Source organism: Electrophorus electricus, chromosome 6 (assembly GCF_013358815.1).
Source record: "Electrophorus electricus isolate fEleEle1 chromosome 6, fEleEle1.pri, whole genome shotgun sequence".
Lineage (NCBI taxonomy): Eukaryota > Metazoa > Chordata > Actinopteri > Gymnotiformes > Gymnotidae > Electrophorus > Electrophorus electricus.
In genome coordinates this window covers 29389534-29413925 of record NC_049540.1, presented here as the reverse complement: position 1 = coordinate 29413925, position 24392 = coordinate 29389534, and the positions used below count along the sequence as shown (strand labels likewise).

The window sequence follows — 24392 nt, the reverse complement described above, 5'->3', positions numbered from 1 at the left end:
CCTGGAAGGTTTAAAATACAAACAACAGAATATATGTGAAACGGAGTTTTTAATTTCAGAAAAACCTCTTTTTAGCGTTGTAGAGTACGCCTATACCTGTCCAAAGAGAATTGTGTTAAAAGGTTGGCATATGGCCTTCTGTGCACATGACAAATATACTTGAAACGTGAAACACTTAATCAAGACTGAACCAAGATCAGATCATGCAGAATAACTAAGTGATAAGGTTTTGTACAGACACGCCATTAAAATAAGTGGCTTAGTTACAAACACGACAGATCCCGGACAGCCTATAGGAGACAAGTACAGGGCATCGTCCGACCAATCAGACACGGTGGAAGGATCACCGCTTTTAAAAGGGGCACATTTGAAACTAAACACGCCACATGCACGAGCGTAGTCCCTGGTAACGCATCAGTTGGGTGCTAAGCGAACTAGCGGTTTATAAATGTCAGCTTTTAGTAAAACATATAGGTTTTAAGTTTTTAGGTCTTATACCTACGACTGAGCGACTGGTGGTCTAACACAGCTAGTAGCTAGCTTGCTAGCTAGAAGTTATTTTTCAATCTTTCTCGAGTCTTCGACGCTTTTCCGTTATTGGTGAAACCAGCGCGATAACATTGTGAGTGCTCGGTAACTTGAAGTTATTTTCAAAATTGAGCAATATATTAAAAGCATGCTTACGGTGACCTTCTAAAAGTATTATCTAGCGTTAGCTAGCCATCGTTAGTTAACTAGGTTGGCTAGCTAGTTTATCTTACCTAGCTGCCTTCCTAGCTACCGTTAGCTAACCTACATTACCCAGCGAGCTAGTGGCTAACTAGTTAAGTAGTTGCGAATTTAACTAAAGTTAAAATGTTTAAGGTTAATCTTGCCTGGATGTAACGTTAACGTAGTGTAGTAGCTGGCTAACTAACTAGGCGTCTGCTCTTTTAGCAAGTTTAGCTAACCGGAGCAGTTGCGCTGGGCTTTAGCTTGCTAACCTAGTTATGTCAGCAGCGATAGCCTCGGTTAGCTAAATTGAAAATGGAAAAACGTAGATGGCTGGCTGAGCGTTTTGCCGCTTTCCTCATACTCGTCGTATTATGTCTGCGTTTAGGGTATGGACCCTGCTGCTAGAATCAGATCAGCAAAAGACCGGATTGTTCCAAAGCCCGACAGTGAAAAGGTAAACTAACATTTCTGTCTTCTAATCACGTCGTTACAAAACGTCATACTACGCAGACACTTACCTGCTGTGTTAGTACTTTCCTTTATTCAGATGTTATAAAGACCAAGGCCTTTCCTAATGTTTAGGATTTCTCCATTAGTCTGTCACAAGATGATTGATCTCAGACAACTCAATCAAGCCATCTGTTTATCTCCTCAAAGCATGTATTTTAAGGTTGTAAAGACAGGTCTCTCTCCCACCTCCACCAGGGGGTAATCGATGGACCAAAAAGGGTTCCAGTCTCACACAGTTGCCCTAAGACTGCACCAGTGCCAAATCACACGCATGTTCTAAGCGTGTCACAGGGGCCACAGCGTGTCCAGAGACCACGGAGTCAACCGAAGCCCGCAGTTTGTGGCTCTGCGGTGAAAAATGTTGCAGATCAGAACGTCAACCCTGCTCAGACTCCGCCTCTGTCCCAGGCTCCGCCCAAGTCACAACCACCGTGCCAGCCTAAAGCTGGTGATGTGTCTGAGCCTGTGAGAACTGTTGAACCCAGGAAACAGGAGAGACCTGACCGTAAGCACATGTCTGACATGCATGCATAGTGTGTACTTCTCTTTACATTTTGTAACTTGTTAATCCGTGTTTTTTTTTTTTCTTTTAGAGAAATCACCTATTAGAACCAACACATCCAGTGCTGAAAAGTAAGTACTTTAAACAGCGTGTTCTCTTAAAACCACAAGAAGGGAGAAAAATATTAGACATGACAGGTCCTTGAAAGGCCTCAGACCATGCTTCTGCCAATTGCTGGTGCGCACATCGAAGGCGAGAGAGCACCACAGCTCCACTGCTTGATCGAATGTGCATTGTCCAATTATTTTTACCCCTTTACCCTTTGTTTACCTTGACTGTGCCTCAGAAAACCCTGGAGCTTGGACAACTTTGATATTGGCCGAGCGCTGGGGAAAGGGAAGTTTGGGAGTGTGTACCTGGCCCGGGAGCGCCAGACCAAGTTCATCCTGGCTCTGAAGGTGCTGTTTAAAAAGCAGCTGGAGAAAGCTGGTGTGGAACACCAGCTGAGGAGAGAGGTGGAGATCCAGTCTCATCTCAGGTGAGCTGTCTGCATAGTCACCTTTACTGCTCAGCTTGTGTGGTGAAGATGATGTATTTTATGGTTCTATGGTCAATGTGTGGAACTTTAACATTTTAATTTAATGTTTGTTTTCTTGGACTTGTTTAAATTGAGCTGTATATTGCAGGTTAAAGGGAGATCACACAGTCTCTGGCACAAACTATAGCTTGTTAGAAAATGTGACAGAGCTAAAGTTCCTCTGACCACAACTGTGACGGCTAAAGCCAGTAGTTATTTGACGATCTTGGTATGCCTGCCTGTCCACGCCCCCTCATGCCCTTTGACCTCCCACATCAGGCACCCCAACATCCTGCGTTTGTATGGCTACTTCCACGACTCTGCACGCGTTTACCTCATCCTGGAGTTCGCTCCAAGGGGCGAGCTGTACGGGGAGCTCCAGCGCTGTGGGAAGTTTGATGACCAGCGCAGTGCCACGGTGAGCTCGCTCGTCATTTCGTTGCTTGGCCTGTTACAAAAACCAGTTAAACTAAGGGTGTGCTTGGTTGCCTAGGTACCAGGAACTGGGGGTCTGAAGAAGCTGGTTTTCTGTTAGGTGTAAAGGTGCTTTTGGTTAAGCAGTGGCTAGTTCAGTAACACGCGTGCTGTGATTTTCCCTTTGTCGTTAAGACTTTGTGAAGGTGATCTGTAATATCACAAGATGTTGAGTGTTGGTGATTCAATATATGCAAGCCAGACAGCAATGAAGTTGGTTTACATCTGCTAGTGAGGTAGGGCTTAAAAGCTTGCTTAAAAGTTTCACCACTATAAAATACCCATTTATATTGTCTTTGGGAAGTTTATTCCTAGTCAAAATAAATGTTGCTTGTGAAACTTTTAAAATTTGTCTGAAACAAGTGAACATTGATGGTCGCAGAGTGTTTATAAAGTATGTTTGAGTGTAGTAGTATTTATGTAATTTACATTTCATTTTATTAAGTTTGTTACAAAAAGATTTGCTTAACAAACAGTGGTAGCTCAGTGGTTAAGGTACTTGTCCACTGCTGAGTTGTTGCCACTGTTGGGCCCCTAAACAAGGCCCTTAACCCCAACATTGCTCATGTCAGTCATAATTGTAAGTCGCTTTGGATAAAAGCATCAGCTAAATGCTGTACAATATATTCTTGTGGCCATGACAAACTGCAGTAAACTCATGTCGGGAGCAATTAATCTGGCGGCCAGTGAAGCTCTGAGAATGGCGTTTGACAGGAATCGAAGGCAAAAAGATCCCAAAGTCACTAGGAACTGTGGGGCTGCACTAGAGGCCTGACCGAGTATCACCAGTGTGTGAATGCTGTGGCTCACAGCCTCAGACGGTCACAGAAGCTTCTGAACATGAATGTTAAGATTACCTTGTGCAGTTCTGTATGGTACCCTGGTCTGTTATGCAGTTAGTCTAATGTAAAGCCAGAATAGAATGTCCCTGTTTTGTTTTGTCTTTTTCAAAGCCTGATGCAGCCGGCTAATGGTGATGAGTTTGTGTTTTTCCTGACGGATGGTTTGCGGTGGCTTGTTTGCAGTATATCATGGAGTTGGCTGATGCCCTCTACTACTGCCACTCGAAGAAGGTGATCCACAGAGACATTAAACCAGAGAACCTGTTACTGGGGTCCAACGGAGAGCTGAAGATCGCTGACTTTGGGTGGTCTGTCCACACGCCTTCCTCCCGGTATGGCTCTTATTCAGTATTGGTGCACAAGGTTTCCCTAGAAACAGGATGCGTTTGTACAGAGGCCCTTCGTCAGCTGTGCAAAATGCTTCATATACATGCATGCCTAAATGATTTTTCGGCTGGTTTTACTGACAGGCGATCGACTTTGTGTGGTACCCTGGACTACCTTCCCCCAGAGATGATTGAGGGCAAGACCCATGATGAGAAGGTTGATCTCTGGAGTCTTGGGGTACTCTGCTATGAGTTTCTGGTTGGGCGTCCTCCCTTCGAAACGAAGAACCACGAAGAAACTTACCGCAAGATCTCTAGGGTACGTGTGTGGCAGGGGTAGACGGGGTGGTTTGTGGTAAAAGGTCCATGGGTGGCAGGGGTAGATGGTCCTTTGTGATCTTTGAACATGAGCAGATCTGATTGCCTGCTGTGTATGCCCTTCCTCTGCCCATCCTCAGTGAATACACAGACCCCATCACTTCTTGTAAACAGTTTCAAGCTTTATCTGAACTGAATTGAGTGCATTGCATCTGAGAGGTCATCTCCATGTCTTGCTGTGCCAACTCCCACATCTCTCATTGCGGTCGGACTGCTGGTCCTGCCCCTCTCCTAAACGGAAGATTAAACCATGCTTTTCCTTTCATATTTGTATATTTGGGGAAAATGCTACTAAATGGTGGTTTTTTTTGTTTTTTTTTTTAAAAAAGCTTGACCAAAACATTGTACTGGGCAAAAATGGCACCAAAGGCCTTCAGGACTGTTACATGCATATAACGCTTACCCCCCCTCCCCTTCCAGCTGGTGTCTGCTTCATTCAGTGTTGAGATGACCAGTGCTTTGTGCTGGCTTGGAAAATGTTTGAGCTGTCTGTTCACCCTGGCGCAGGTGGAGTTCACCTACCCTGCCCACGTGAGCGAGGGAAGCCGTGACCTGATCGGCAGACTGCTGAAACACAACCCCATGCACCGGCTCCCCATCCACGGAGTCCTGATGCACCCTTGGGTCGTGGAGAACTCCATCAAGACGCCTACCACGTTTACACCAGCCGCCAAGGTTGGACAGTGAAGAGGAGCTCGTTTTGCTGGTTGGGATGGTGACTGGTGGATGAAGTTGAAACCCTGTGGATTATTGATGTTTGGAAGAGAAGCAACAGGAACCCTGAGCAAGACTTCCTTCTAACCAGACACTGGGCAGGACCACGTGTGTTTTGTCATCTTGACTCTTGTGCCACTTTCCTGTCTTATCTATCTCCTGTAAATATTTATCTGTTCAGAATTATGAGATGATCTACCTGTTATTACTTGAAACAATAAATGGATTTTTATATGTCGCTGAAATTGTTTGCGGAAACAATGATGCATCTTGACTGTTGCCAGTTTTAGCATTTTGATAAGTACTCGGTGTTCTTTCCCTGGATGAGTGCAAAATGTGTCCATTTGAGACAGGTGCTTTTACCACAACTGTTTGGGTTTTGTGTTTCTGGGCTTTAGTTCATTGAACTCACACTTAATAGGATCTTGGTGAATAAAAGAATGCTAATGTCCACTTTTTGCTGTAGATGTTTTGGCTAAGTCATTTCTGTGTGTAATGGGGATGTAATTGATCTTTTAGAAAGGGCTGGTTTTGTGTACTGTGTGAAACACTATCTACCTGTGCATTGGTCCCAAACCAAGCAATACTGGTCCATATTGGTTAGTTTGTCATGCTTCTGCTTCACCTCCCCCTAGCAAATTTATGCCAAACACTGTTACAGGTGGAAGATGAATTAGGTGTGACTTGAAAAGATGGCAACCCTGCTCCCCTGTAGCTGCAAAGCTAGATCCAACTGTGCTTGTAACGTAGTGGGTTAACATACTGGAAAGTAGGTCCTTTGCATGTTGGTGAAAGTTTTTTATTTATTTTTATTGGGTTGTATGTCTCATGTCCACATTCATTGTGTGTGTCTTATGTTCGGTGTGAGTGCACTGAATAATACTGATAAGCTCATACATTTTTAAGTGTTACCATTACAATAGAAGGTGGTGAGAATATGTCTGTCTACCACATGTTAAACAATGGAGGCTCTTAGCAGTAGTATAGTATCACCTATGTTATAGGTTTACTCAAATTTAATGCTTGGGCCCTGATAATTGTATTCCATTCTCATCTCTAGCCTCATTGATTGGTGTGAACCACTGAATCATCATTGGCTGCATCTCTGATAGTCAGTCTGTCACATTAACGTTCATATCACTGGCTGACAGAAGTGATGCATGTACTGTGGCTTCTTCTATGCTGTCAGGGGTTCCCACCCCTGTATGTTCCTGCCCTTCCTCATTACTGGACATCTCATTGTTTGGTGCTGTAAAGGTTTCCAAGTCACTTGCCTCTTCAGCTTGGTCCAGCTCTGGCCTGGGCGTGTGCTGTGCTGAAGCAGTGGTTATTACACGATCTGAAATGTAAAAAAAACAACTTGTAAATAAGTTTCCAACAAACACCACTAGGAATCAAGCCTAGAGCCTTTGTATCACATATTTATCAGTTAACATATATATGTGCTCTGTGGGAATTGGAGCCTTGACTTTGGTATTAGTCACTTTGCTTTACCTGTGCAACCAGGTCAACTTTCGGAGTCTAGAATATTATTGTTACTGTTCAGTCATCATTTTAAGTGCATGCATAAGTCACAGTGATTAAAGTCACCTGTGTTTTCTGGAATGTGATTGACAGCTTCAAGGTCCTCCTCTTCTGGTGATGTTCCATTCCTGTTCTCAGATGCACAAGAGGGGTGAGGTTTGAGCTCAGCAGTATACCACTCCGCTGGTTCGCATTCGAGCTCCTTTGAGTCACTCTCATCCTCTGCCCATTCACGTTCTTCCACCTCTATTTCTTCTCTCTCCTTTTTGAGGTAGTCCATTATCTGGTCTGTTTCAGACGCTGTCTCCTGGGTTTCATCCCCTGCAGGTACACCTAAGCCCATAGGAGTGATGGTGTCTGCAGTATCTAGGCTACTATTTGAGGAACATACTGGATATTTTTCCTTGTCTGAGATAGCAATTGATGGATCGATGGAAGTTTCCAAAATAGCTTCAGCCATGTTTTCTGTAAAGTCTCCAGGCAGGGACTGTTCTGGGTGACGTGAAATGGATAGCTCGGACTCTACCTCTTTGGTAGGTAAAGTATTGTGGAAATCTGGACTTAAATGAGTTGAATCGTAATCCATGTTTGATGTTTTTGCATTTTCATTACAACCTCCAGATGGGGTGGATTGGTCATTAGAATCACAAGTCCAAATTCCACATCCTTGACAAGACAGAGCATCGGATGTGTCTGAGCCAGTGTCAGGTGATGCTTGGATATCTGGAAGACTGTCAGGACTGGTGTATGACTGCAAAATCGTGCCAGGACAGACTCTGCACAGCTCTGCCTCCAAAGCCCAAACTTCTTCAGTCTCCTTTCTCTCTTCTGACACGTTCCTCATCCAGTCTTCCCCTCCAGGTGGTCTAAGCTGGCCATCCTGCTGTCCAGATTCACTCTGTTCCAGTCGGTCATCACCACTATACTCACTGGGCTTTGCTCCGTCCCTCTGTTGCTGTGTGGTCAGAACCTCCTGCTTAATATCTGGCTCTGCTCTGTTCTCGTCTCCGTTGAGTTCTGGTTCTGACATTCCATGGCTTTCTGCTTCTCTCTCCATGTTTCTGCGCCTCTTCTGTTCTTCCCTGCCCCTCCCACGGTGGTCTCCCATCCCGTCGTCCGCCTCTTCCCCTTCCTCTGCCTGTCTGTCTTCATCCACACCCGTCTCGCTCTTTTGCTCACTGAGCTTGGCTTTCTTCATCTCGACGCTCATTTTCCCCATTCCAGCAGCCTCACTCTTGCTCTTCTTCCGCCCCATCACCTCCCCTCCCAGCTCAGACTCCCTGCACACACCTCCTAGCCTGCCTTCGTCCTGCTTTCCCTTCTTTGAAGGCCATTTGTCAGGCCCGTCCTCCTCTCTCCGGATCCTCTCTTGATCACCGCTTTTCATGTTCTTGCCCATGTCCTCCCTTTCCCCTACCTGTGTGTCTAAATCTCCTTCTGTTTCTGTCTCACTCTTGCTACCTGGCCCATGCTGATCATACTCTCCCACCTCTCTGTTCGTCTTTTCTGTTGCTTCCTGTCTTTTTTCTTCTTTTACTTCTCCTTTTTCTACTTCCTCGCCTGTGCCTTCATCCCTCTCTCCTACCTCCTTGCGCTCAACCTCCTCCACTTTATTATCCATCTTTCGCTCTCTCTCTACCGCCTCTTCATCCCTCTGCTTGTCCGCTTCATTTTCCTCTCCTCTTTTCTCATCTGTTGCTTCCTCTTTCCTCTTATCTTCAGCATCCTCCTCTTCCTCTAAAGCAGATGTAACAGAGGTCTGAGCAGTGACCCATGGGTCCAGGACTCCCTCTTTTCTCCATCTTTCTTCCTCATCTCTCTCTCCACCCCTTTCATCTCTCTCTCCCACCTCCTTGCTCTTGACCTCCTCCACTTCATTTTCTCTCCTTTCTGTCTCTATCTCTTCTGTTATCCCTCCATCCTTCCCCTCTCTCACTCCTCCCTCTGCCTCCTCTTCACTTGTCACTTCATCCTCCCCATCCTCCTCCTCTCTCTCTCCTACCTCATCTTCCTCTAGGGTGGATATGATGGAGACCTGAGCACTGAGCTCTCTCACTGGCTCCAGGTCTCTCAGGGTCTGGCAGGGTGCCGACAGTGCTGGGAGGGGCCGCAAAGGAGCCTGGGGGACAGGTGGAGCACAGGGCATCGTGGGCAGGCAGGTGTGGCCATCGGTGGAGGTGTGGCCTACTGTGGAGGTTTGTCCATCTTTGGAGCTGCAGCCATCTTTGGAGGTTTGTCCATCTTTGGAGCTGCAGCCATCTGTGGAGGTTTGTCCATCTTTGGAGGTGTGGCCATCTGTGGACGTGGGAGACACTGTAGACAGGCTCCATGAAGGTGAGATTGAGGAAAGCGGCCTGATATTAATGTGGGCTTGAGGTCTGGATGTCTGTCTGTCAGGTTGGGGAATGGGCGGAGGTGGACCTGGATGGTGACCAGGGCTCAGAGGGACATGTGGGGCAGTAGGGGGGTGTGGACGTGGCAGTATTTCATGCTCTGATTGGTCCGAGCAGTGAATGTCCATTTCGAAATATGCAGTAGGCTGGGGTAAGGGTGGGTAAAAGGTTAGGCTTTCCACTACTGCTGTTAAAGAGAGTTGTGTATGAATGGAGGTAGGAGATGGAGATACGTCTAAGGTGGGAGCAGCTGTAGATCTCTCTGGCTGTTGATGGACGGCTGATGATGACGACTGACGGAGATGAGAGTCACCCTTAGGAATCTGGATATTGGCAGATACCACTGTCTGACTGCAGGGGGGTGGAGGTGCTCGAAGGGTGGGAGATCTTCTTGTTGGACTTTGGAGAGAGGTAAACGGAGTTAAGACAGGGGAATCTACTGATGGTGAAGGAGATAATTCAGTTGGCATGTTGGGAAGGACCACTGTATGACTCCAGGGGGGTGGAGCTGACGGGAAGAAGGGAGAAACCACTTTTTGACGGCAAGGGGAGGTGGTGGTGGCAGAGGCTGACATGTTGAAAAGGAAGGCATCTGTCAGACTACTGTGGGACTTCCTGTAGGAACCCCTGGCTGTAAAGAGTAAAAAAGAAGAATTGCTTACGGTTTGCATTAATTTTATACCTCTTAATTTCTCTTTCTCCTCTCTGGTCTTCTCACCTGTGAGTGGGCTGACGGGGGGAGATTTGGGGTTGGCTGCAGCAGCTGAGGACTGCGACAGTTGTCTGAAGAACTCTCTGGGGTTGCTTCTACGCTGAGACGCCAGTGCTGCTGCCTCCTGCAGGCCAAAAGGAGTATTACACCACACCATTGCTCGTGTTCAGTTTCTCCAGCCTCACAATCAAGACCGCATAAAACAGCATTTGGTCCTGATGGCATCTGAAACGGGAAGACCTTCAAATCATGGTCACTTGCCCGTGCTGCGGGCTGGCCTGTGTGAGGATGCAGGGTAAAATTTCCAGAGGATGAGGTAGAGAATGAGGTAGAAGATGAGGTAGAGGATGAGGTGTAGGATGAGGTGGGTGGATTGCTCCACTATAAATATCTTACTCTCAGAGTCTTCACAGAGCAGTGAAGAGTGAAAGTCTAAATTCTGAGATGAATCACTCTTTCGTAGTTGGATCGTTAACACATTTGTCATGGAATTACAAATTCCAGCGCACTGAATACAGTCTTAAATTTGGACTGCATTATACCACACAGGTGAAACTCCTGCAGGGTTTGGTTAGTATGGCTGCTAAAGCAGATATCCCAGCTGAACTCACAGATGCTTTCTCTACAGATTCAGAGTGTGTATGGCGAGCTCTCATCGCTTCCTGCTCATACTCCCTCTGTTGCTGGGCCTGCCAGATACACACACACACACACACACATATCCACTTATACATATAAGAACTGATCTTAACACTCACACACACACACACATATCCACTTATACATATAAGAACTGATCTTAACACACTCACACACACACACACACACACACACACACACACACACACACACACACACACACACACACACACATATCCACTTATACATATAAGAACTGATCTTAACACACTCACACACACACACATACATATAAGAACTGATCTTAACACACACACACACACACACACACACACACATATCCACTTATACATATAAGAACTGATCTTAACACACACACACACACTCACACACACACACACATATAAGAACTGATCTTAACACACTCACACACACACACACATATAAGAACTGATCTTAACACACTCACACACACACACACACATATAAGAACTGATCTTAACACACTCACACACACACACACACACACACACACACACACATGTAAGAACTGATCTTAACACACTCTTACCCATTTCAGTTGCTCCCGTTTGTATCTCTCTGCTTCTGCCTGTGCCTGTAATCTCCTGAAGGCAGAATATTTCTGCCTACAATTAATCTGGATTCTGAACTATTCACATAATCCTACAGAATATCACATATTAGATCAGAGACATCAGAGGAGTGTCAGACCTCTGCTCCTGGATCTTCTTCTCTTGTTCTTTCATTCTTTTCTCCCTCCGTTCTGCCTCCCTCCGTTCTTGCTCCAGTCTCGCTCGCTCTCTCTGTCTCCTGTCCTCTACGGCCCTTCTGCGCTCTTCCTCTTTCCTCTCCTCTTCCTCTCTCTTTGAGATACACACAACCACTTTCAGTGTGAATCCCAGCAGAGGGCTACTGTGTGTTTGTTTGGGAAAACTGGACTCAGAGACATTCCAATTACAGCTGAGAGTCCAAGACAGAGATTTATACACAGCACAACACCTACTTCGGAACACATCTGGTTTTAGTCGATATGTAATGGGAATTCAATGGGGATTCAGTGGGAATGGCTGTATCCTCACCTCTGCTTGTGCCCAGAACCTCTCTCTGTGGGTCTGGAGGATCTCTGCTGAAGCGATGGTCCTCTTGTAGTTAGTGCCCTGTAACAGAAGGACGTGGTTTGTTTGTATGACTAAAATAGTTTTAAAATAGTTTTTTAACTATGGATGCCAAACTAATGTTACTAGGATAAGCAAATGTACAAGGGTTATAGCACTTTGACTCTTTGAGCTGGGCCTCAATGAAAATGTTCCTACTTGAGAATGTATCATACCGCCCCCTTGTGGTTCAAGTACTTAACCACAGGAGTCTCACCACAAGCTCCTCTCCGGCATCCTGTCGAGAAATAGGTGGTCTTGCTCTAACATTGTCCATCAGTCGTGTGACCTTACAGGCCACCATACAAATCCTCTCTTCCGTAACCTCTTCCAGGGAACGGGCAGGAAGAAATATGTGCACTTCCTGCAAAAGAGGAAGTAAGAACAAAAGAGAGAAAGAAAGAGAAAATATATGTGAGCGAGATGTGCAGATTTTGTGGCTCTGTAAATGTGTGTATCAATACTACATTTATTCACTTATGTATATACAAAACCTTTAGCTTTAATTCACACTGCTAGTGCATCAGATATAACGGATCTTTGCCGTTTACTATCTGATCGTGAACACATCCATTTGCTTCCAGGTAGATGTGTCTCAAGTGTGTACATAAACATCTGATCTTTTTTAAATCAAGTTTGAGCCAGCTTTGTTCTGAGATGAAACACATATCCTATCTGTGCCTGTGATAGCGCATTGAAAACTTCCAGAGCAGAATTCATGTTTTATTTTTTAACCTCACTCTTCATACCACTGACACATCTCTGTGTCCAGTAGCTGCTATGACACACACCTCTCTACTTCCTGACCTTTGCTCCCAATCCTCAACAGCTGATCAGTTCATCTTTGCTTGTACTATTTTATTTAATCGAAACATTTAACAGACACTTCGATCCAGAGCAACTTACAATTTCAAGCATGTTAGGCAAACATGGCGTTACGAGTCTTGCCTGTAGAGCACACGTGCCGGATGGGGTTTGTGCCTCAGTCCTCCACAGGGGCAGAGGCATTGACACCCACTACACTATACCACCTGTTAGCTCACATAGGGGCTGTATGTGACTTTATTGTTTTTACAAATGGGAGCACGCTGGTCTGTGCTCAAACCGATGACAGATACACATAACTTAAAAATATGAACATTAAAATTTAAAAACGTACAAAATACAAACATTAGCCTAATAAAGACTAAGGACTGGGTGTAAACACTGAGAATGAAGACATGCAGTGTGAATGTAGTGTTAATACCCTGAGATTGAAGACATGTAATGTGAATGTAGTGTTAATACTCTGAGAATGAAGACATGTAGTTTGAATGTAGTGCTAATACTATGAGAATGAAGACGTAGCATGAATTTAGTGTTGATACTCTGAAAATGAAGACTTGTAGTGTGAATGTAGTGTTAATACTCTGAGAATGAAGATGTAGTATGAATGTAGAGTTAATACTCAGAGCATTTCAGCACTTTCATTTGGTGTGTGTTGGGTTTCACCTTAAAGAAAGCTCTGATAGCAGGTACATGAGTTGCACATTCAGCTCTGCGATAGTCATCCACTCCTTCTCCCACCTGTCACACACACACAAGTATGCCAGTGAGTGTCACGAATGGCCACCCTGCTGACGTCCTTGTTTCTGTGTTTCCTGGTTGTTCCATTCCATGGTTTTGTTTTCTCCTTCCCTCGTTTCTGGTCTTGTTAAGTTCAGGTATTTAAACCCTGTCTTGATGGCTGTGTGTTGGCTGTTTACTGCGTGTGAATGAATGGATGTGAGTTTTGTACTCCTAGCTTTCGTGTGTGTTGGTCTCAGAGTTCTTCCTCGTATCGGTTATAGCCTGTTTTCCCTGTTTGCGTTCGTGGGTTTTGGTTGATCATGTATCCCCGTGCTCTCTGTGTTGGTAATGTGACTCTGGACTACTGATTTTGGATTTGCCCTTAACAAATCTCGCTCTTCTCCACACATGCATCCGCCTCCTCACCACTCACCGTTACAATATAATAATAATAATAATAATAATAATAATAATAATAATAATAATCATAATAATAATAATAATAACAAATCTCGCTCTTCTCCACACATGCATCCGCCTCCTCACCACTCACCGTTACAATATAATAATAATAATAATAATAATAATAATAATAATAATAACAAATCTCGCTCTTCTCCACACATGCATCCGCCTCCTCACCACTCACCGTTACAATATAATAATAATAATAATAATAATAATAATAATAATAATAACAAATCTCGCTCTTCTCCACACATGCATCCGCCTCCTCACCACTCACCGTTACAATATAATAATAATAATAATAATAATAATAATAATAACAAATCTCGCTCTTCTCCACACATGCATCCGCCTCCTCACCACTCACCGTTACAATATAATAATAATAATAATAATAATAATAATAATAATAATAAATCTCGCTCTTCTCCGCACGTGCATCCGCCTCCTCACCACTCACCGTTACAATATAATAATAATAATAATAATAATAATAATAATAATAATAAATCTCGCTCTTCTCCGCACGTGCATCCGCCTCCTCACCACTCACCGTTACAATATAATAATAATAATAATAATAATAATAATAATAATAAATCTCGCTCTTCTCCACACGTGCATCCGCCTCCTCACCACTCACCGTTACAATATAATAATAATAATAATAATAATAATAATAATAATAATAATAATAATAATAATAATAATAATAAATCTCGCTCTTCTCCACACATGCATCCGCCTCCTCACCACTCACCGTTACAATATAATAATAATAATAATAATAATAATAATAATAATAATAATATTAATAATAATAATAATAATAATAATAAATCTCGCTCTTCTCCACACATGCATCCGCCTCCTCACCACTCACCGTTACAATGAGCTTGAACTGTAAAGACTCTATATGGTACCTGCTTTAAAACATTATATGAGAAATCAGATGGATGGATGGAAGAATGGATGGATAGATAGATGGTGTAACTTACCCAGATAATCATGACAATGTGGGACAGGGCGGGGCCTGGTTGCTCCACCCTGCAGAGTCCATAGAGAGGCCGCCTAGGGTGGAGTTTAGAGGCCAGCTCTAATACACCACCCACTGTAAGAGAATACAGATAAGCACACATGCATGCTCTCTCTCTCACACACACACACACACACACACATTGTATATGCAAACTTGGTATTTTCCTACCACCAGAATCTGACAATCTGAGTCGGTTTGTCACACCATCATAGGCAAACAGGGCCCTGTTAACAGAGGTATAAAGAAGCATTAACACAGAGAGATAGACAGCAAGTGAGATACATAACTTGTAACCTCTGAAAATGGTTTTCAGAGATGAACGTTTTAGAGTAACTCATAGTAACACGATAGCCTTAATTCAGGTAAGCCAACACTGTCCAGAGCACTGAGTAACACCACTGTGTAACGCCAAGATTCAACCTTCTAAAGGGTTGATCTAGATTACAAAGACCCCCCACCCAGACATTTAACTGACGTGCTGTCTGTCAGGCATGTAGTGCTTTGGCAGTGCTGATACCAGCTGTAAAACAGCTCAGATGTGTCACGTGGCATCAGATCAATTTGGAATAATCACATAACCATTTTCTCATCAGCTCTGTTTAACTACCAGAAAATACAATATACTGTCAAAGGTTTGTTAAGGTTATACATATTCAAATATGTTCCTGACACCTTTGTCTATGCTCTGTAACTGCTGTTCCATGTTGTTACTTGGCATGTTATACTTAATTAATAGTATAGTAACAGTAACCTGTAACAATGGTTATACAATGTAAAGTATTATATGGCCCCATTACATCACATTAGTAGATAGTTTTAAGAAAAGAGGTTAGGCTACTTGGTCTTATGTGCATATAATTGTACAGATTGATGTATGGATGGACGCATGTGAACAAGACTAAAATACCCCCTACACACACACACACACACACACACACACACACACACATTGAAGGCAGACAGAAAGACCGGAAGCCCGTGGGAAGGTCTAGTCCAATTAAAGTGCACTGTTTACTCAGTACGCAGTGGCCCATTACCCCGAGACCGCCCAATCGTCAGCGCGTGACTCTAGACCGTATCTAAGCAAACCCAAGCGTCCCAACTCGGCACACGCGCATACCCTCCACCCCCGCGTGCTTCGGATACAGCACAGTCACACGCCGCGAGGACGAATTATCCCGTTTGGAACTCGTTTCCTGTCTCCTTCTCACGCGCTGCCCAAACAAGGGAAAAGCGTCCCCGCGCGCAATCCCCTTTCGGGGGTTTTTGTTGACATGCAGCGACATTGTTTTAAAATTGCGTTTCCGTCCTATACATCCTCTCTTATGAACGCGCTTTTTGCAGAAACGTGCCCCAGAATAACAGGAAGCGCCCAGACTAAGATGTGCTGAGATTCAGTGGGACCAGACTGGGTTTAGATGTGGTTAGATATGCAGCACACAGATCCACCAGTAGTGTAAAACACAAACAAAATGCGACTGTAGTTAAAATAATAAGGTCTCCATCTATTTGGCTGTCTAGGTATCTTAGCCTGTCTGCCACTTGCAAAAGCATTGATCAGAAACGTGCATTAATAAATTAGCCAATGTGCCCTACCGTGCACCAAGTATTTTGGTTAATAAAAAAAGTTAATAAAATAACATGAGGGAGCTTGAGCGCGCAGCAGAGTGGCGCAGCGGAAGCGTGCTGGGCCCATAACCCAGAGGTCGATGGATCGAAACCATCCTCTGCTAACGTTTTTCTCTCTGTCTGCTTCACACGTCTTCAGAAATTACGTTAATTGCTACACTTTCTGAAGTGTTAAGTACACAACCTAAAGATCAATTCGCTGTTCAAATATCCGGATATACACAGATTTATGAAAACGTGTCGAGAATAAGATTCATAAGTCTATGCGTTTCAGGAGAAAATTGTTTAGATATTTTTTTGTCATTTCTTTCATTCTGCCAAATTCAATAAAAAATTCTTATCTTTAATTTTTTTTTTTTCTTTTAGCCTTCCATATTCTACGTCTACCTGCTACCTAATAGTAAATACAAAAAAAGGAAGACGTCCCAGCTGTGATGTTTCCCGTACCAGTTGGTGGAGGACCGCGGGTTCAGTACATCCTCTTTCGCCGTCACCAGTGATAGAGTGTACGCGTCCAGATTCACATCCCTCGTGGATTTCATGGTGTTGTTGTATGCTGCTCCACTATCAAGGAAATATTTATTTTAATTAAAGGGGAAAAACGCTATAATGTGAGAGGCCAGTACTGAGGGAATAGTGGCATGTGCGACCACCACGCTCTTCCTGTGGTTAAATAGCAGGCATTTGTGAATTGTGTGTAAGGTCTCAGGAAGACGCCAACAAACTCATGAAACCACTCCTACTCATCCGGGAGCAAAACAGCGCTCAGCTCAGGACCCTCCACAGTGGAGACTTGTGATGCAGTGCTTAAGGGCGGTAGTCTAGCTGGATGTAATGTCTAGCCCATGTAATAACACAAGCCTTAGAAAATCCTGTTGGGATTAGTCCCTGGGACTTCTCTGAAACTGAGTATTTCCTTTTGTTTTGTTTTTAGCTTACTTTGTAATAGTAAATTAATTACAGCGTTCATCTAGAAATGTTCGGACAACATCACAAATATTGGCCTGTCGCAATCAACAAAGACGGATTTATCAGCCACTTCAAAGGAACCACTTTATTTCGTTTCAAATCGAAACGGTTCGTCTTGTAGCAGTACTCCCGTTCATACCCGTTTATACTCGTGAGGGAAAGCGCGGTTATTCACGCCTGTGGCCACCAGAGGTCGCCATTACCTCTGGGGCTTGCGATGGTTGTGAATCACACGCACTTGCTTCGTATCGCCTCACTACTGCGCTATATGACGCCTTCAAAAACTCCCAGTCTTTGTATAGCAAGCTTGCTTTATTTTCTCTGCTCTTTGGATGGTACATTGCTCTTGTTTTGTGCCACTTCTCCTCTGGCCCTGTTGGCTTCTATGATGAAAGTTTCCCTGCAAATGGACCCCAACACTGTGTCTGAGTTTGTTTCTTCACCGGATAACTGCTAGATCCATCTGACATGGTGATGACACATAGGCCAACAAAGGGCTTCACTTTCATACTTTCATTTTCTCCAGTCTGGTGCTTTATTATCTTTTTATTTATTTTATTTATTTATTTATTTTTTACAAATAAACTTTACACTTTGGAACAAGCTACCTGGCTAATAAAGCCCCAGCAAGAACCAGTCTATCATGTCCGAGCTTTATTTGTCGAGCTTGTAACAGCTGATTTATTTAGATCGACTAGTTCACATGCTATAGTTGAGGTCGTTATTATAATATTAAATGAAGTGGGTGTATGATGTGCTATAATTCATGTTGAGGTCGTTATTATAATATTTAATGAAGCGGGTGTATGATGTGCTATAATTCATGTTGAGGTCGTTATTATAATATTTAATGAAGCGGGTGTATGATGTGCTATAATTCATGTTGAGGTCGTTATTATAATATTTAATGAAGCGGGTGTATGATGTGCTATAATTCATGTTGAGGTCGTTATTATAATATTTAATGAAGCGGGTGTATGATGTGCTATAATTCATGTTGAGGTCGTTATTATAATATTTAATGAAGCGGGTGTATGATGTGCTATAATTCATGTTGAGGTCGTTATTATAATATTTAATGAAGCGGGTGTATGATGTGCTATAATTCATGTTGAGGTCGTTATTATAATATTAAATGAAGCGGGTGTATGATGTGCTATAATTCATGTTGAGGTCGTTATTATAATATTAAATGAAGCGGGTGTATGATGTGCTATAATTCATGTTGAGGTCGTTATTATAATATTTAATGAAGCGGGTGTATGATGTGCTATAATTCATGTTGAGGTCGTTATTATAATATTTAATGAAGCGGGTGTATGATGTGCTATAATTCATGTTGAGGTCGTTATTATAATATTAAATGAAGCGGGTGTATGATGTGCTATAATTCATGTTGAGGTCGTTATTATAATATTAAATGAAGCGGGTGTATGATGTGCTATAATTCATGTTGAGGTCGTTATTATAATATTAAATGAAGCGGGTGTATGATGTGCTATAATTCATGTTGAGGTCGTTATTATAATATTTAATGAAGCGGGTGTATGATGTGCTATAATTCATGTTGAGGTCTCCAAACGCTCCTCTTTACTGCTTCTAACTCTGGGTCGAGTGAGGTCAGGTCAGAGTTCAAGGTTTATCTGAATGTTTCCGTCGTATGGAGTTATACGCGCACGGCTCCTACGTCACAAACAAACGCCAATCAGCGATCAGAGCATCGTTGTGACGTCATTTCCAGGCGCCGCCGGCTCTTCGCCACATTGCTGAATATCACCGCGGGTCTGCGGCTCAAATCGCACAAAACTTGATAATTGCGCCTTTTGTTTTCTATATCTAGTACATCGGTTTCGTTGGAGTAGGAAACATGGAGTGCTTCGTGTCGGTTAGCTAAGTGTACCGACGCTGATGCGTTAACCCCCAGCCGCTCCGTCGGCCTCGGTAACGGTAACGGTAACGGTGACGGACGGACGGACGGCCAGCAGGATGAAATGCCACTACGACGTGCTGGGTGTCACCAGGGACGCGACGGACGACGGGCTGAAGAAGGCCTATCGTAGATTAGCGCTGAAATGGCACCCAGGTAACGGGACCTGCCCGCGCGGTTCGTTTGCTGGGAAATGTCGGCAGCTCCAGGTGGTGGCAGCGCGAGCTCACGCGCAGCAGGCAGCCTGGTTTAGATCTGAAGATGCTGTCCAGTCTCGTGCGTGTAGCCTTTCCACCCTTAGTCACAGAGGTTGTCCTGTACTGGAGGCTGATGCATCAGAGGTTGTCCTGTACTGGAGGCTGATGCTTCCGAGGTTGTCCTGTACTGGAGGCTGATGCTTCAGAGGTTGTCCTGTACTGGAGGCTGATGCTTCCGAGGTTGTCCTGTACTGGAGGCTGATGCTTCCGAGGTTGTCCTGTACTGGAGGCTGATGCTTCCGAGGTTGTCCTGTACTGGAGGCTGATGCTTCCGAGGTTGTCCTGTACTGGAGGCTGATGCTTCCGAGGTTGTCCTGTACTGGAGGCTGATGCTTCCGAGGTTGTCCTGTACTGGAGGCTGATGCTTCAGAGGTTCACTGCGTATGGCATCCAAACCACTGATGCCTTAAATAACCTCTAAAAAGGCTTTGGTGAACGCCCGTCGACATTGCTTTGTAGTCGGAAGTCTTTTAGTCTTTTCTGTTTCATTGTGTGAATTGCCGATTCCAGATAAGAACCTGGAGAACGCAGAGGAGGCAGCAGAGCAGTTCAAACTGATCCAGGCAGCTTACGACGTCCTCAGCGACCCGCAGGAGAGGGCCTGGTACGCCGTCTCACCTCCCACACCTCACTTCACTCCTCGTGTCGTGCGTCATGCTTTGCTCTGTTGTTGCCAAAGGCAAATCATTCTGCCACGTAAGAAAATTGACCAGGGAAGTCCATATTTGTAAGTTTTTCCCCACAGGTAAAAAAATCCCCCAAATTCCACAATCCCAGTATTCCAGAAAGCTGAGCAGTCTGTTGAGGTAGGCTTGGCCAAAGCATCGGAGCAATGTTGCTCTTCTCACACTCAAAAGAACAATAATAGAAAAAAAGCACTAGACAAACTTTAGACATGAGTGCTTTTTGTTAATAGTATTCTCTCTTTCATGGATCTCACTTCATTTTTTGTGTTTTTTTTAAGCACTGCTTACACACCCATCTTGACTTTTCAATGCATTTGTAAACTGTAAACAAGTTTCAAGTTTGGTTTATTCATCACATACATAGTCATACACAGTATAACTCGCAGTGAAATGGTGGAGGGTGCTCTGTCCAAACTGAGGAAAAGAAAACAGGGGTGCATAGAGAAAAATATATATATGCAAGATAAATATATATATTCTATGTATGTACAAAATATATTAACAATGTATGTACAATATATGTATGTTATGTATTTATGTAGAATATTATGTACAATGTATATATGGATATGTGTATGTACACAATGTACAATTCCAGCTTACAAATTTACAGATTTACAGTCACATGGTGGTGGTGGTCCCCACAGTTTATCGGTTTCCCTGATTCATGGCCTGAATGGCCTGTGGGAAGAAGCTCTTCTTCAGTCTCTCTGTCTTGGTCTTCAGGGAACGAAAGTGCTTCCCTGACCTCAACAGAGAGAAGAGCCTATTGTTGGGATGGGTGGGGTTCTTCACAATCCTAAATGTAAACAATCTAAATGTAGAGCGAAACTCCGATCAAGGGCTCATCACTTGTTTTTGTCGTATTGTGTGAGATCCCCTAGGCCTTGTTCTTCCTGGTACTGTTGCTTCCTGTATTTTCTTCCTGCCATGAGGTGTGTGTGTGTGTGTGTGTGTGTGTGTGTAGGGGGTATTTTAGTCTTGTTCACATGCGTCCATCCATACATCAATCTGTACAATTATATGCACATAAGACCAAGTAGCCTAACCTCTTTTCTTAAAACTATCTACTAATGTGATGTAATGGGGCCATATAATACTTTACATTGTATAACCATTGTTACAGGTTACTGTTACTATACTATTAATTAAGTATAACATGCCAAGTAACAACATGGAACAGCAGTTACAGAGCATAGACAAAGGTGTCAGGAACATATTTGAATATGTATAACCTTAACAAACCTTTGACAGTATATTGTATTTTCTGGTAGTTAAACAGAGCTGATGAGAAAATGGTTATGTGATTATTCCAAATTGATCTGATGCCACGTGACACATCTGAGCTGTTTTACAGCTGGTATCAGCACTGCCAAAGCACTACATGCCTGACAGACAGCACGTCAGTTAAATGTCTGGGTGGGGGGTCTTTGTAATCTAGATCAACCCTTTAGAAGGTTGAATCTTGGTGATACGCACCCACATCTTCTGCCATGTGAGGTCGTCATGAAAGTGTACTCAGTCCACGTTTCCTTTCTCTTAATCTCGTCACTTCCTTTGGCTTTTTCACTAGGTGACAATGTCATCTTTGTGGCCAGTAACGATGCTCTGCTGCATTTTGGCCCTTGCAAACATGCGTCTTTGGTGATGACATCACAATCAGATTTCAGTTGACCACTTAAAGTGCCAGGAGTATACACCCCCAAGATGCGTTGTGATTAGACGGCTCAGACCACATTCAGAGGTGGTTGGACACAGATCGTGGCCATAATTAATACACGTGTAAACAGAATGTGCCTTTTGTGTCTCCATACATTACGCAAGCAGAAATGCCCTTCTCACGTTCACGTAAGCAGATGTTTCACTGCTGTTGTAGAGGGTTTCTGCCTGCATTCAGCACCCTGTAACATACTTGTAATGGCCTGTGTATTATAGCACTTTTTAAGTGTGGCAGTACCGTAGTATCTCCTCTGGACACACTGGGGATGCGTTTTAGTGAAAAAGTGTCAACAGAATCTGGACAGAGTAAATCCAGATTCAGTCTGGATGTGAAGCACATGTTAATGTGGATTCTCCTGCCAGGTACGACAGCCACCGGGAGGCGTTGTTGAAGGGCGGTGTCACTGGCGAGTACCAAGATGACAGTATTGATCTGCTACAGTACTTCACTGTGAGCTGCTACTCGGGTTACGGAGATGATGAACGTGTAAGTGAAGGGGGGTGAGTGGATGTTTCTCGTGAACAGACTGAGATTTCTGTGTCTTTAATTAATGGCACTGCGTGAGTCGATAGATGTAGATATCACTGGTGCTGGAGTATATAATGCTATGTTTTTGTTTCAGTGGCATTTTGAGTGATGCAGTGCTTGTCTCATCGAACAAAAGTGTTTTATAGCTTAGTAACCATTCAGTATTTTGACTGACCGCTTACAGTTCACCCGGCAGCATTCGCGCGTCTCAGCCTGTGTGTCTGTCTGGCAGTGTTGGTACGTCTCAGACAACATTGCCACACTGGGAATAAACTCTGATTCCAACTCTAGAAGTGCTTATGTCCAGAAATGTCTGCTTAATGTTTCATGAACTGCCTCATGTATAGCACTGCTGTAAATTTGACACTGATTTGATAAGTTGGGGTTATCAGGCATTTCTAAGGTTTAAGTAAATATACTACTTACTGTAACGATTTCCTGGTTGATGAGTGAATAACATTGGACAGTACTTATTAATAATGTACTTGGCTTATTAATGTTTCAGTGAGAATGTTTGATAATATTGCAGTACCGTTCTGGGCCACAAGGAGTCAGCAAAAGCTCATGATTGTTTTGCCCTTTGCCCTCAGTCAGTGTGTCCATGAGTTTTGGTGTCCCTTCTTTTGAACAAAAGTGAGGTGTTAATTGTGTTTTAGCTGCTCTCCTGGCTGTGTGGAGAAGGTAAGATTCTTCCTCTGTCCTCTGTAGGGTTTTTACAGCGTCTACAGGCGGCTTTTTGAGTCCATTGCAAGAGAAGAACTGGAGCACAGTAAAGAGGAGGTTGAGGACTCTGAAGACTTTCCCTCCTTTGGAGACTCTCAGAGTGACTATGATACGGTAATGAATCATCCCAGCTCAGAACTGGGAACACTGGGCAGGGTTTAAATGTTCCTGTAGATGTGAATCAAATGGGAATCCAGCTGAACATTAGAACTACGCTAACATTAGAATATTGTTTGATGTGTTTTTTAGATGGTGTGTTGGAGTAACAGTTTCTGATTTTCTTCTTTAATCAGTTTGTCTCTTCAGGAAAAAAACATTAATTTAGCTAGATTGGTGCACAGTTAAGTGGACAACACTTCCTGTTTCCAAGGAAGGATTTGTCGTCGTTGTCTGTTCATTTTTAAGTTTTTTAAAAGACAGCAGTTTCCTAAAGTTAGCATATAGTCGTTAGCATATAGTCAGTCTCTCTCTCTCTCTCTCTCTCTCTCTCTCTCTCGTCTCTGTAGCTTATGTCTGTGTTTACCAATGATGTGTTTAGTTTGGTCACTGTGTTCTGGTGTCCAGTAGGGCCCAGCAGAGTTCCCGCTCCATGCTGGGTGCCTCTACAGTGCCTCTACAGTGTCTCTGGTGTGCCTACGAGCCACTCTGCCGGAAATGCAGGCTGGGAAAGTTACGCTATGAACCTTTTAGAAGTTTCTATGTTTCTGCAAAAATTTGATGAAGTTTTAGGTCAGATTGTCTTTATTTGGCTTTTAGGACTCGGTCAAATTTATGCTAAAGGGTTCATAAACTTTCAAGCAGAACTGTATATGTCTTCAGCAGGGTTGTAAAGTTGCTCTGTGCTGTGGTTTTATTGGGCAGTTTTACTGCAATTTCATGACTGACTGGTAATGGTGTACACTAGCAGCAGGTCATGACCTGACATCTGTATGACTAAGATGTTGCAATTCAGTGTCTCTGTGTGTGTGTCTGTGTGTGTGTCTCTTCATGGTGCAGGTTGTGCATGTGTTCTATGGCTGCTGGCAAAGTTTCTGCACACGTAAGAACTTTGCGTGGAAGGAGGAGTACGACACGCGGCAGGCGTCCAACCGCTGGGAGAAACGCGCCATGGAGAAGGAGAACAGGAAGACCCGTGAGAAGGCCCGCAGGGAGCGCAGTGAGCTGGTCCGCCATCTAGTGGCCTTCACACGCAAGCGCGACAAACGTGTGCAGGCCCACAAGAAGCTGGTGGAGGAGCAGAACGCGGAGAAGAGCAAGAAGGTGGAGCAGCTGAGAAGGAAGCAGAAACTACAACAGGCAAAGTGAGTCTGTCTGTCCTCGGCTGTCTGTCTTCTGTCCCTGTCTGTGTGTCCCTTTATGTCTGTCTCTTGCGTGCTGTATTGATCAGTGTTTGCATGTTCAAGTTCGGTTTATTCGTC

The 24392-nt window shown here is 43.8% G+C and overlaps 3 protein-coding genes and 1 non-coding gene across 5 annotated transcripts in view; 3 read left to right on the top strand and 1 right to left on the bottom strand.

The window, feature by feature from the left end:
• The first annotated feature begins 358 nt into the window (after window positions 1–358).
• Window positions 359–5493, top strand: aurka (aurora kinase A). Its single transcript, XM_027021583.2, has 9 exons — window positions 359–622; window positions 1100–1168; window positions 1420–1729; window positions 1818–1857; window positions 2073–2264; window positions 2583–2721; window positions 3803–3951; window positions 4090–4264; window positions 4831–5493. Exons 2-9 carry the CDS (start codon window positions 1103–1105, stop codon window positions 5008–5010), a joined length of 1251 nt encoding a protein of 416 aa, XP_026877384.1. The 5' UTR covers window positions 359–622; window positions 1100–1102; the 3' UTR covers window positions 5011–5493.
• Window positions 5494–5854: 361 nt separating this feature from the next.
• Window positions 5855–16780, bottom strand: LOC113584560 (F-actin-monooxygenase MICAL3). Its single transcript, XM_027021554.2, has 12 exons — window positions 16612–16780; window positions 14704–14759; window positions 14495–14607; window positions 12972–13046; window positions 11698–11844; window positions 11406–11483; window positions 11038–11189; window positions 10877–10931; window positions 10278–10355; window positions 9673–9790; window positions 6628–9585; window positions 5855–6376 (listed from the first exon to the last, which is right to left on the bottom strand). Exons 1-12 carry the CDS (start codon window positions 16704–16706, stop codon window positions 6150–6152), a joined length of 4152 nt encoding a protein of 1383 aa, XP_026877355.2. The 5' UTR covers window positions 16707–16780; the 3' UTR covers window positions 5855–6149.
• On the top strand, window positions 16197–16268 carry trnam-cau. Its single transcript has one exon. It is a non-coding gene; the product is annotated as a tRNA-Met (tRNA).
• Window positions 16781–18869: 2089 nt separating the features above from the next.
• The window catches only part of dnajc21 (DnaJ heat shock protein family (Hsp40) member C21), a 19725-nt gene continuing 14202 nt past the window's right edge, over window positions 18870–24392 (top strand). For both annotated transcript variants that reach the window (XM_035527638.1, XM_035527637.1), the window contains exons 1-5: window positions 18870–19216; window positions 19828–19921; window positions 22086–22209; window positions 22960–23088; window positions 23971–24275. In XM_035527638.1, the coding sequence (XP_035383531.1) occupies window positions 19120–19216; window positions 19828–19921; window positions 22086–22209; window positions 22960–23088; window positions 23971–24275 (749 nt within the window). In that variant the 5' untranslated portion in view covers window positions 18870–19119. The remainder of the gene's footprint in view (window positions 19217–19827; window positions 19922–22085; window positions 22210–22959; window positions 23089–23970; window positions 24276–24392) is intronic.